At 38.4% G+C, this 13,503-nt stretch overlaps 1 protein-coding gene across 5 annotated transcripts in view; it reads right to left on the reverse strand.

Moving 5' to 3' along the window:
• The window catches only part of FAM13C (family with sequence similarity 13 member C), a 154,211-nt gene that overhangs the window by 8,636 nt on the left and 132,072 nt on the right, over positions 1-13,503 (reverse strand). For all 5 annotated transcript variants that reach the window (XM_046027092.1, XM_046027091.1, XM_046027090.1 and 2 more), the window contains 2 exons: positions 8,520-8,601; positions 6,827-7,038 (listed from right to left, as the gene is read on the reverse strand). In XM_046027092.1, the coding sequence (XP_045883048.1) occupies positions 6,827-7,038; positions 8,520-8,601 (294 nt within the window). The remainder of the gene's footprint in view (positions 1-6,826; positions 7,039-8,519; positions 8,602-13,503) is intronic.

The raw sequence follows: 13,503 nt of genomic DNA on the forward strand, positions 1-13,503 counted from the left end.
ATACTAGCTTGCTGGCTAGCTCTGACATAAAACTATTCTGGATAAAACAATTAACTTACTTGAATCTTCAATTTCTTACCTGTATAACAAGGAGGTTAGAATTACAAAGTTCCTTCCAACTAAAAAATTTCATAACCTCCTGGTCCAAGAATGTATTCTCCTACCTCTCTGCTGTATGACCCATTCCTAAGCACTATTTTTAACAGGTCACGCATAATATCTATCAATCCCTTACCTATCTACCCCACCATCACCTTTCCATCCAAAGTGACCAAACCTCTGCTTGCTTTGGTTTTGCTCCCTGCTGTGTATCCTTGAAACCAGAGGACATTTGCTACATATTTCCTACTCGCAGTTTCCCTTTCACCCTGGTCAGATGCAGGAAGGGATGGTAGAAACAACACATAGCAAAATCACCCGAGTATCTCTTCTTTAAGATAAAAAACCAGTATCATCTGGTTCTCTGCTTTCCAGATTCCTCCAGAGGGATCTTGAAGGAAAAGAACATGGCTGAGAACCATTATGGCCCCATTTATCTCCCTTTACTCTGAACTTCTCTGTCTTATTATCTGGGCCTTGACAATTTTCTTTGTTTCAGTTTTGTCTGCCCAAATGAATTAGAGGTTTTTCAAGAACAAAGATTATATCACATATTTTTAAAAATTTTCACAGTACCCAACACATCCCCCTTCCTTGCTATAAATTTATAATTTATATATATATTAAAATTTATTTATGTTATAAATTTATCAACACAGGTTTATAAACAAAGGTACCCTAATTTTTAACAGTCTTCATATAATTCTACAAGCTATAACCTAAGGCTCTTTCATTTTCAGTAGAAAGAAAGGCTTTCTGTAGAAGCCTTTTAAATATTGGCTGAGTAACCCCAAGAGCTTTTCATTTACTGGCCCAATCATTCCTTAAATATTTTCTTAGTCATGATACATCTTACCATGAAAAAAAAAAATCCTGTGATGTATCCCATAGGGTTTTAATAGGTAATAAAAAATCTCAATCCAAGTTCAGAAAACATTAACATAGCGCTTTTTATTCAGTGTCTCATTGGGGCTTATATTCCTCAGAAAATGATGCATTTAACTGTTATTAGCATCTTTCTATGGTAGTTTGATCTTTGTGATTTTATTTATTTTTAGTATATCCTCTGGCTTCTAGAAAAGCTAAATTTCATCCTAAAAGAAAAAAAGAGTGACCAAAAAGCAATCTAGAATGATGAATGCTATTATAGAAAAGTATTCACAGATGCCAGATGAAAATCAGTGTCCATATACAATGTATGCACTCATCTTTCACTCTGATGAGTCCCTGATTTTATTCTTAGCATCATTATCAAAGCAATCCCCAAAGAAAGACATGAGAGCTCACTGGCAACAGTGTCAAAACTAATTCTGTAAGTGCTCATCCTCAAAGAGGAAGACAGGCTGCCTAACAGCAGGGTTAGTGATCAGACTGTGTGCCTGGAGCTCTCTTCTACTCACAGACCTATAGAGAGAAGCTAAGGAAGGCCTGTAGAGTCAATCTTCATGAAGGAAGATGAGTCAAGAGGTAGGCTTTGCTTGAATAGTTACCTCAAATCTAAAGGGCAGACATATATTTAATTTGGCTATTCCTCAGCCATTTTCTGCCAAGAATCAGACAATTGTCCCCTCTATATTCAATGACTGTTTTTGAAATGCATCTTCTCTGCCAAGTTCTGCATATTTGTGGCTGTCCATGGTATGTCAGATGTATCTAATTTTTGATTTTCTTTATGTGAATGGAGGAAACAAAGACAATGTTGAGTAGCCTGAAATAGCCAGAGAGAGAGAGATCTAGAGCCTGAATGGGCTATCAGATTTAAAGATAAATAGGAGATTAATCCCAAAGATACTTAGTCTAACTTCCTTCTCCCCCATTTTTTATAGCATCAAAAAGAGTGGAATGAAAAGGAGGTTGAGCAAGAGAGGACTGTGCATAGAACAGTTTGATATGATTTGTTGACAGCTTGACAACTTTGCCAAAAAAAAAATTCTTAAGACTCCTACCTAGTAGGTTATTTGAATCATCAAACTAATGAGTTATTTGGAATAGTAGCTCCCAAACAAGGTGGCAAGACAGAACTGCTGCTGAGTAGACAGCCCAAGTGTATTCCTTTCTGGGCCCTGGTTAGAAATTTGTTCGGGGAAAAAACTGTCATAGCTTATATGCTTTTACGATCATGCTTGGTTTCCTTTCTCCCCATGGCATTAGTCCCATTTATCCCCTCACAGTAAACCACAGAAATTTATTTTAAAAATCATTTCAATCAGCCCCATAATCAAGATCTCTCCTAAAGAGGGAACTAGTGATGGGAATCAATTACTCTAGCTTTCGAGAACCAAGTGTTGCCAAGCTTTTCCTGTGTCTGAGTCTCCCCAGCTCCTCACCAAGTGAGACAGTATATACGGAACAAGACTGACTTTTGAACTAACAAGTCAAGCAATGGGAAAATCAGTAATAACATAATCATACAAAGAAACTGCTGAAGAGAACGACTTGGTCAATATAAAATGTTTCTAAGCAGGGGATTGCAGATTAGTATTAGCCTTGAAACCAGAGGACATGAGTTCAGATAATCAGCTTTAAAATTTACCTATTTTTAACATGGAAAATTATGTAAGGTCTGAACCTTAGATTTTTAATGTAGTGAATATATTGTTATATGAGTATATTGTTTTAATAAGTTAGCATATGTAAATGTCCCTGCCAAAGAGTCAGGTGTACTAAATGTTATTTAAGCTAAAAACTAAAATTGATTTCAGGTTATTATCCATGTTGTCCATTACTAAAAAAGGAATACATGGTGCTATTAAATAAATTTTAAGAATAAAAGAATGTGAATCTATTTCTTTATACAAAAAGCTATCCAGAATATACAAAGTGAAAAAAAGGATAATTATATAATGTGTTACTTTTAGTTTTAAAAGGGGACAAATTAAGAATGTATATTGATACTTTCTTGTATATGCTTTATATAGAAACTCAAAAGGTACACATGACACATTAGTAACAATAGTTACCTGCTTGGGGATGGGAGACCTCAGAGCTAGAGCTGGCAGATGGGGTGGCAGAGTCTTTTTAATGTGTAACCTTTCACATTTTTTTAACTATATCAGATAGTACGATCTATTAAGAAAACTATTTTTATTTTTTAAAAGGAGAACTAGGAAAAAAACTTGATGGGATCTTCCTTCTGATGCCCTTTACCTCTAAATTTCCCTCTCTTCGATGTATAACAACCACTGTATTTTCACTATATATATAAAATGTGTAACAATCACTATATTTTCATTTGATTTTAAAAAATAAAATATTTTTTTAAAATCTGCTTCCCTCCTCAAAGATGCTGCAGTTAGTGAAGGTCCAGAAGAAGTAACTGCCATTACTCATCCAGTCGGTAATTTGTGCCGTGCTTCTAACACCACCTACAGTTCTCAGAAAGGGCAATAAAATGGGTACAATGTGTCAGCACCAATTTGGGACTTTCAAAAGAAAAGGATATAAATAAGTACCGCAGTCAGACTCGGGATGATTCATTCACTTTCAGGGCTCAGTGGATACCCTGTGACCCAGAAGTGATTGCCTCCAAAAATCATCCTTTAATAGAAGAGGAGGAAAATTACTCTATAGCAGTATCTGAATTGACAAGGCAACGCTACAGGATTTATCAGCTTTAGTATGGGCTCTGACCAAATACCAAATGCAAAAATTTCACAAATGTGTCTCTAGAAAAGAAAGAATTCTTCATCCTGGAAGTTTTAATATTTAATGTATTTTCAGCAGTAAAGCAAGGATCCTAGATAAAAGTCATCTGCCAATTCAAGTTTAAAGAAATGGGACCTATTCAGATAATCTCAAATGCTAACAAGCTCACAGAGGAGCCAGGAATAACATAGCTGCTGTGGAAATTAGCAAAGCTCCCTTGGCTTCTTCTGTGATTTGGGGACTCTCCTGTAGGAACCAGCAGCCACTTTAGGGTCTGCTGTATTAAACTTCCCCAGGAACAATACTACAGCTTTGGGTATTGAGAGCTACATGTGCCACTATAGATGCTTTCTATTTAAAGGCCTACCTTTAGTCTAGTGCAGAGATCTGAAGGGGCTTCTGACATTAATCAGTTCGGCAGATACTTCATTTAAAATAATAGAAATAAATTGCCACTTAAGCAAAGATAACTTACAAAGAACTCAAATATGCTTCTTTGATCTTTAGACTCCCATGTGCATGTGCTATATTTGACTTAGATGCCTCAGCAGGGTGACCAACCGTCTGCATTTTCCCAGGATGAAATCATTTGAAATTTTCAGCATCCAGGAAAATCCAAGGAAACCAGGGATGGGTGGTCACACTATTGCTCAAAGATCTTAAAATAAACTTGTCCAATAGACCTCTTAAGTTTTCAGTCCCATCCCCAGTCTGTTCCACCTGTAGGATTCTCCATCTCAGTAGACGGACCCATCACCATCTTGGATTCTTCCTTTCCTTCACTCCCTACTGTCCAATGATTCATAATATCCTTTTGATTCTTCATCCAAAATATACTTTGAATAGGTCTTTATCTTTCCATCTCCAAGGCTATGATGCTAGTGCAAAGGATCCATTTCATCCTCCCCCTTCCACTCTTTCCCCCTACCATTTATTCTTCACACAGCAATCAGAAAGATACTTTCAATGTAAATCATGCCCTATCACTTTCCTGTTTTCAACAACTCAACAGCTTTCCAATACTTTATACTACCCTAAATGGTCCTGTATCAGGGCCCCCGGACTGTCTTTCTGACTTCATCTCATACAATCGTGTGCGGCTAGTCCTCAGACCCAAGAATTCCAAGTACGTGCAAGCTCTTCCTTCAAGATCTTCATCCACAGTCCCATCTGCCTAAAATGCTTTTTACTGCTGTCTTGGCCTGTAAATTCTTCTTAATGAAGAATTTAGTTTGTCATGTATTGACCTTCCTAATCACCCTATAAAAGTAGAAACCATACCCATTCATTATGTTCTATAATAGTATCTGTTTAATTCTTTGCACACTATTTACCAAATCTTTAATAATTTTATTTATTTAACTGTTTGTTATTGTATCCCAATTCCCAGAAGAACGTGCACTCTGTGAGGGCAGAAACCGCCCCCCATAGCTTCTCTATCATATTATATCCAGGATGTATTGTAATTCACAACACATAATAGGCACTTTAATATCTTTGCAAGTGTATGATTGCACACCAGTCATCAGGCATCTTTCCTTCTTGTTACAATAATTATGTAAGTAGACATTTTCTGTATTTTATAGATGATGAAGATGAATCTCAGAGAATTAGTTCACTTGCTACATGTACATAGCTAGAAAGTGGCTTGCTGAAGCACTGAGTCCTGATCCAAATCTACTGTCCCAATCCTAACTCAACCCTCACTGCACTAATCAAGTAGATTATAGAATTAGGACTTGAGTGTTTATGGATGTGGCTAAGGTAACTAGAAAAAACAAGAAAGACCATCAGAAGCATTGAAAGATGGAAAACCACACATGTGCTTGTGTGTGTGTGTGTGTGTGTGTGTGTGTGTGTGTGTTACCCACAAAAATCTACATTTAGTGGGGAGGGAATGTATTTGCTAAGTAGATGAAAACCTATTCACTTTTCACAACATATAATTGATTATTCTTAAGTCTAAGCATTTCATTAAAAAAAAAAAAAATAGAGGTGGCCAAAGGCTCATTTCTGCTTGTAGATTACAAATCTCCATGTAAAGGAAAAGTCCAGGGGCATATGGTAAGCCTTTTGGGATTTGATATATGTTGCCACCTTGTTATTGCAACCAGATAATGTGCAATAGAACAGGTAAAGGCATTCTCCTCAAGAATACTTGATTTCTAAGTTAAACATGGTAGTTTGTTCATTCATCTATCCATTCACTCAGCAAACATTTATTCAATACCCCTGTGTACAGACAGTGTAGGATCATGAGATACAAACAGCTCTTCTATTCAAGAGGTCTAAGGTATAAAGTAAGAGACAGAAAATGTCATACAGCATAGTTAGAGCTATGATTGGGGAGCTACCACTCTTATTCAAGAAATTAAGGGTAATCATACCATTTAAGAGTTGGGACAAAAAGACTAGAAGGAAGGCTCCCTGGCATAAGTGAAATACAGGCATAGATGTGCAGGATGAGGAGGAATTAGATAGTTAAATATTAATTGCTTTCATTATCTTCTTTGTAAAATATGATTAATATTTTCTTCAACCTCTAGGCTCACAAATCCAAATGTCTAATTGACAATTCTACCTGAATGTCTCACAGAGATTCCAAAGCTAAAATGTCTAAAGCATCCAGTTTTAGACATCTTATTACCAAACTCTTCAAAAAAGCCTACCTCTTTTTTCTTATTATAGAAGATACTAAACCATTTTCCTTACTATATATAACAACCCAGCTTCATTATTTTTTTTAATACAACACACCATAAAATGGGATTGTAACACTAATCTTGGGTTAATTTGCTAGCTTATTGGGGGAATTAGGGAGAAAGAGACATGATACACCTTCATATCTTTGTCATTTTCTTCCCACCAACATGCAATAACTTCCAGAACAACATCCTGGAATTAAGTGGCAACACCCATGGGTCATGGCCAATAACTTACTAAAAACTCATCTGACTGAAATTTCAGAGCCAGTCTTCTAAAGTTGTTTATGTGGTGCCAAGTGCTCTTATAGATTGTTCAAAACCATAATCTCACTGATACTATATTGAGTGTTGTGACCTGTGAGGATATGGTGAGGTACCTTAGAATCCTCCTGAGCAGGAAGCTGCTCTCTCTTCTCCTTCAGGCATGTGAGCACAGCATCTGGAGTCTCCTCTCCAGAGGAGCAAGGCTCAGGACCCACAGCTTCTGGCTTCCCATTCTCTCTGGGGACTGCAGGTTGCTCACAGGACAGGTTTCTAGGTGGGCCTTTGGGAGCACCCCCTTGTTCTTCTGAGAGCTTCAGCTTTAGTTCTAAGAGAAATGCCATGAGTTACCATGAACAAGGAGGACTCACTGGGCTTAAAAGTAGAGAGTCTTTCAGAAATTCCCACCACTGATGTAAAATCAGTGGAAATGGATGGTGGTGTTGATGGCTTTCCACTGGGAAAGGGGAGCCTTAGTAACCAGAACCAACAGCATAAGCTCCCAATCAGATGTAGAAACAGGGTTCTTGAGGGTGGAATCTCATGGAAATGGAGTAATTCATGTGTAGGAGTAACTCAGCAGTTTAAATTTCAGAGGATGAGTTCCAGAGGAAGACCAGTGATATTGCCCCGAAGATTTTACCTGTTACCCACCATAACACCTGGAATTCTACACTCAGAGGTTCACTTACTTGAGTTTGGAAGTTTTGTGCCATTAAGAGCCCCCGTGCAAATAAATGCAAACACCTCTATAAGGCTTTACACACTTAGACATCTGAGTAAATATAGGAGCAATGGGAAAGGAGAGATGGGAATGCCAGCCCCAACTTGACAGATTTCACAATTTTGTCTGTTATCTTTTAAAATCCAGGAATCACCATTATTTCAGTGTGGTTTTATATAAGCCTACATAATTAAAAATAAAAAAGCCACCTGGGACATGTCAGGGAATTACATTTCAGGATATGCTAAGGGGCTGATAATGTCAATGTGGCTGTTTGTATTGATTTCTCAATTACATAGCTCATTTTCTTTGCTTGATGTTTGTTTTTTTAGTTAGACTCTGGTGTGGTGTTTAAACACTGCATATTTTATAAACCCACTACATCATTACAGTTTAATACCACTGAATTAATATTCCCTTCCAGTTCTTTATTACCACCTTTTAGAGATTTGGAAAAAATTCCCACATCTCTAAGTATCGAAATAAGAATGTGAAGAGAGGAAGAAAATAAATTTTTGCTGGAAAATACCATAGTACTTTTAAAGTTTTAAAGATTTAAAACTTTAAATTTAGTACTTTTATAGATTTTAGAGTTAATTAATAACACATCACCATCTCCAGAGAAATGCAGAAAGAACACTGAATTAGGAGGTAGGAGAACTGAGTTTTACACCTAGCTCACTACCTCCTAGCTATGTAACTTGTCCCTGTCTCTGGACATAAATGTCATCATCTCTGCAATGGGGTATGCAGAGACAATGATTGCTCAGGCCTTTTTCTAACATCCAAGAATCCAGTAACCCAAGGAAGTTAATACTCCCCATGTTGAAATGTTCCTGGCACTGAAGTGAATCATTCCAATTCAGAGTCTGTAGTTCCTCATTCTAAGGAGAATTGTTAAATGGGGCCAAACAATGAAGGGGACTCTGGACCCTTTATTTCAAGATGGAGCCTCCGATCTAGGTGAGACACAAGTTTAGAGAGGACACAGGCAGAAAAGAATAAAAAAAAAAATGCCTGGGAGCACATTATCAATATTTTAACTGCTTCCTTTCTGGGAAAAGAGACCCTTGACTGGCCCTTACCTTTGAGTTGTTTACGACCTTTAGCCAGATCATTCATCCATTTCAGGACTTCAGGATTAGAAGTCTTATCACCATGTGAAGGCTACAAGGAGGGTAAATGTGGGTGGGAAGGTGGGAGGGAGAGAGGAAAAGAAAAAGATAAAAGGAAAAACAAAAATTGTTAAACAGTCAAGACAACACAAAGGTAGTTCAGAGACATATAAACCTAAAAGAGAAATTCAGATATGACAACTCCAGTTGATAGAGTTCCTTCTGAAAAACACAGCAAACATTCCTGACCTCCTCCACATTTTCGCCCTTGATAAGGGCATTGTTTCTAAATATGCCTAGTCACTCAGCACTTTTCATATAGCCCCAACCATTCCAGTGTCCCCTGCTTTCTAACCCTCAGTCACCCTGTGGGCCACCCACAACCCACACTTGGTTGCCAGGCCTTTCTTCATATCGGTGTGGATGACTTCTTATCAGCACCAGACCTTTCTTCATATCAGTGCCAAAGCACTAATATAAGCCAGTGCTTACTCACACACGTCGTTTATGACCACCACCTATCTGGGTTATACTGACAAATAGAGGATTTAGCTCCTATCAGTCACTTCCACAAACCCAGAGAAAGGAGACCCCAGGATCTCTAAAACTTGACAACCGTCTGAGAAGACAGTACTTCAGGGAGATACCCATATTTTTAATCATCTCATTAAGACTCAGTATCCTACTGGGCTAGCATTAAAGTAAAACTTAATCATAAGTGTGTGATCTTGGGAAAATTACTTAGTCTCAGTTTCATCTACCAGATGAGGATTATAAGAGCATCTCCCTCATAGGTTTGCTATAGGCGTAAATTAGTTGATGTGCATAAAACAGTGAAAGCAGTTACTGGCATATGCTATACACTAGGTTAGGTGTGTTAACTAGAATTACAGATGTTGTTACTAGAAGTGGTGATAGTAGCAATGTTACTACTAGGTTTTCACAGGAATTCTAGATATGTCTTCACCAACAAACATATATGTAGGGGTATGTACACCTTACCAAGTAGTTAACAGAACCTGTATATGGCAATAAGAATATATTTTTTATTCTGTTAAAGACTATGTTTAAAAAATCATTCACTTTGATTTCTGAATTTATTCTCCTAGCATAAAAATGGATTTTCTACAGAAAATAGAAACAAGGAAAGAAGAATGGCCAAACATACTTAGCCTCGACCCCCATAGGTCAGTAAGATCTTTCTTAAATCAAGGCCACTCAATTAACTTCTCAAGACGTTAGTTCAAGTAGTACAAGAAGTAACAGGCTCAAGAAGATTAATGATTACTCTGAATTGAGCATATACAAGGACTGTTATATAGGAATGTTCAAGATGCCCTGATCATAATTATAATATCACCAGAAATGTGTACATTGATAGTGACTAAGTCTAGGGGCTCTGCCATACGTTGTTTAAGGATCCACTAAGTCCATGTTAACATCAGCAAGTTGTTGAGAGAAAGGTATGAAGAGAGAAATGTGTCCCTCCTGGGTTCAAAGGAAAAAACAGTGCTTGTACGGCATGATCATCAAATCCCATCAATAGGATTAGGAGTGTGGCTCAACTGGTTTGGTGTCTGACTCTTGATTTTGGCTCAGGTCATGATCTCATGTTCCTGAGACTGAGCCCAGCATCAGGCTCCACTCTCAGCATGGGATTCTCTCTCTCCCTCTCTCTCTGCGCCCCTCCCTCTCTGGCTCACTCGCAGGCACTCTCTAATTTAAAAAAAAGTACATGGAGGGGCACCTGGGTGGCTCAGTGGGTTAAAGCCTCTGCCTTCGGCTCAGGTCATGATCCCAGGAAGGTCCTGGGATCGAGCCCCGCATCGGGCTCTCTGCTCCTCAGGGAGCCTGCTTCCTCCTCTCTGCCTGCCTCTCTGCCTACTTGTGATCTCTGTCTGTCAAATAAATAAATAATATCTTTTTTAAAAAAGTACATGGAATTAAGTATGTTAGTCGTGAAACACAGGTCATGATTCTGTCACTTCTAGAGTGATGTAAAAACCATAGTTTTAAAATCAAGATGGAAAAGAAGATTGAAGGAAAACAACAGAGGTTCCCCCCACCCCCCTTGGGGAGCTCAGATGGATAGTATGGATGGTTCCCATGAGTGAAACCCTGGTTTCAGTACCACGGACAGTGACACGAAGCCACACCTCCAAAATAGCTTAGCCTGGTCCTACCCATGATGTGCCAGAATAAGGCACTGTGCCACTTCCCTGATATATAGTTTAGTGTGCTGATTCAGGTAACAGTCTGGGTATATGGACAGCCAATATTTTACATTTGGTTTCTCAAAATCCTCACAGAGTTCTCCACTCTGATCTGAAAACACATCTTGTTCATCTGGAGCACATCTTTCTCACTAGATATGCTCTATACAGTTACCATCTTCTTAAATAATGTTAAGAACAAGAACAAAAACCTAAAACCACCTAAGAAGTCAGATTTCACTACAGCAAATAGAACTTAGGAAAAATGTAAGGCTCAACTCTTTTTCTGCAAAATATTTTAAAGCCTGAAATAATTTTCTGAAATGAATTTTTTATTTCCCTACTCCTAGGGGAGATTTCAAAAGAGGTTAAATCAAGCTCACAAGGATGGCACCTTTAAAATCACATAGAAAGTTTTCATGTACAAACCGTGGATCTTCAAGCCTTCTAACTTCTAAACTGAAATATCCCAGTTTAATAGACCCCAAGAGAATAAAACCCAGAAATTACAGACTCAGAAAGATAAAGTAATAAGTCCAAAGTCACAAAGTTCCAAACTAGCTGTATTTTTCTCAATTAAAATGGGACTTCCAAGGCACATGACTGATGATATCCTGGACCAGATCTGTGGCCTGTCAAAGACAGTTCAAAAGACCTTTAGAAAGAAATCTGGATTAGGAATGAAAAGACCTGAGTTGTCTTGGCCAGGTCAATTCTCTGTTGTGTCCTCCTGGGGAAGTCATTTCCCTCCTCTGAGCCTCAGTTCCTTCAAACGTCAAATAAGAAATAAGACTGACCCATCCCTTCTAATTTCAATATTCCCTAATTTCACAAATAGTGGACATCTGGCTGAAACAGCCTTTTCTAACTCCACAAGGGTAATGACTGTTAAATGTAAAATTTTTTAAATTAACATATAATGTATTATTTTTTGGGTAGAGGTCTGTGCTTCGTCTTATACAATTCATAGCACTCACCATAGCACATACCCTCCCCAGTGTCCATCAGGAATAAACACGGTTTTGGATAGGAATGTAAAATGGTCCCATTCAACAGAGGGAAAGATGCATGTTGTATTAGGTCACTGGACTAGCACAGAGACCCAGCAGGAGCTCAAACTAAAACACTAGCTGTGGATGCTATTACTTCCACAATCAGCCTGCCAGGAAGGAAATCCTTACACTCAGCAACTAATTTAAGTCCATTAACATGTCAAGCCTCTAACCACAGCCTGGCGCCCCAGCAGGAAGGGTGAGGGGAAGCCCCATTCCCTAAGACAAGGAAGGTTCTGGTACACCAGAGACTTTTATACACACTGAGGCAGTGGTGACCATGAGGTCTTCCTCCACTGCTCCCAAATTCACCCTTCTACATTTGTGAATGCTTAAGTGTGTTGTGTGGGCATGTGTCTGCACCAGATCAAAAACTTCTCTAGACAGGGGCAGGAGGTGCCAGCAGAAATTCTTTTCCAAGATAGACAGCCTATTGGGTGGCTGTTATAGCTGAGAGAAGTAATCCAGGGTTGTGGCTGCAGGTAGAAACATTCAGTGAAGAATTAATGTGTACAGTTTTTCTTCATTTTTGGGCAAGGCAGAGGCTGTTTTGGAATAGCCTGATCAAATGTCACTCAAATAGATTAAAAAGTTAATTATATCTAGGACCACATATTTCTCTGTGCCGAACACTATAATAACCATTATATATGCACTCCTTCATTTAATACTCACAAACTTAAGAAATCACTACTAATATAAACTTCACTATGCAGTTGGATAAACTGAGACTCAGAAAGCTAAAGTAACAAGTCCAAAGTCACAAAGTTCCTAAGTTGTGCCAGATTCAAATCTAGATCAGCCTGATCTAAGGATGGCCAGGTAATAAGTATTAACAGGACCTGGGAATGAAACCCATAGTTGTTACTCTACTGTCTCCAATGTGAGGATATGACAGATCCAAACACATTCCAGCAGCAAACGGAGGAAATCAGCTTCTCTCAAGATATCTAGAGATTTCAAAAATGTGGACACTAACAAAGTTTACTTCTATTCCTCCATTGCAAAACCTACTCATCTTTCATCTCCCAGTCTGAGCTGATAGAACACAACTACCTAAGGCATGTTACAAGTCTTTGCTGGGCCTCAGTGTCCTTATCTGTGAAATCAAGGTCTATACCTCTTATGTGTGGAGTGCCTTCCTGCTCTAATGAAGCAAAAGACAATAATAGTTGTCACTGTTTGACTCTGAGGAAGAAGAGACCCTTCAACACCCTGACTAAGGTTGTCTCGAAAAGCAGTCTGATTTTTTCTATTGCACAAAGCTTTAAAAAAAAAAATCACTCTGTATACCCGTCTTTTAGTGAATTTGAAGCCACTGTGGGAAACAGGATAGGAAAAAGGGGGGGAGTGGAATATCACCCACTCTCATCTCCCGCCCCAGATCTTATTCCACTCACAGGGATGTGCCACTTATCTCTGTACCAAGTGCTTAGTGAGCCTTTAAATATTTCAAGGTGTATAGACATTATTCCCTATTCTCTTTTATTCTGCTAACAAGCTCTCTGGGCCCTCTGCCAAAGACCCAATATCTTTGTGCAATTCTACAGCCATATGATTTTTGTCTATGCCATGGTTACCATTAAGGAAAATAAATAAAACTAGCATTGACCATAAGGACATCTACCTCTCTATTGCTTCTCATGTAATAAAAGAAAAGGTTCATCATTATAACACTGCAACACCAGC

Source organism: Meles meles, chromosome 13 (assembly GCF_922984935.1).
Source record: "Meles meles chromosome 13, mMelMel3.1 paternal haplotype, whole genome shotgun sequence".
Taxonomy (NCBI): Eukaryota; Metazoa; Chordata; class Mammalia; order Carnivora; family Mustelidae; genus Meles; species Meles meles.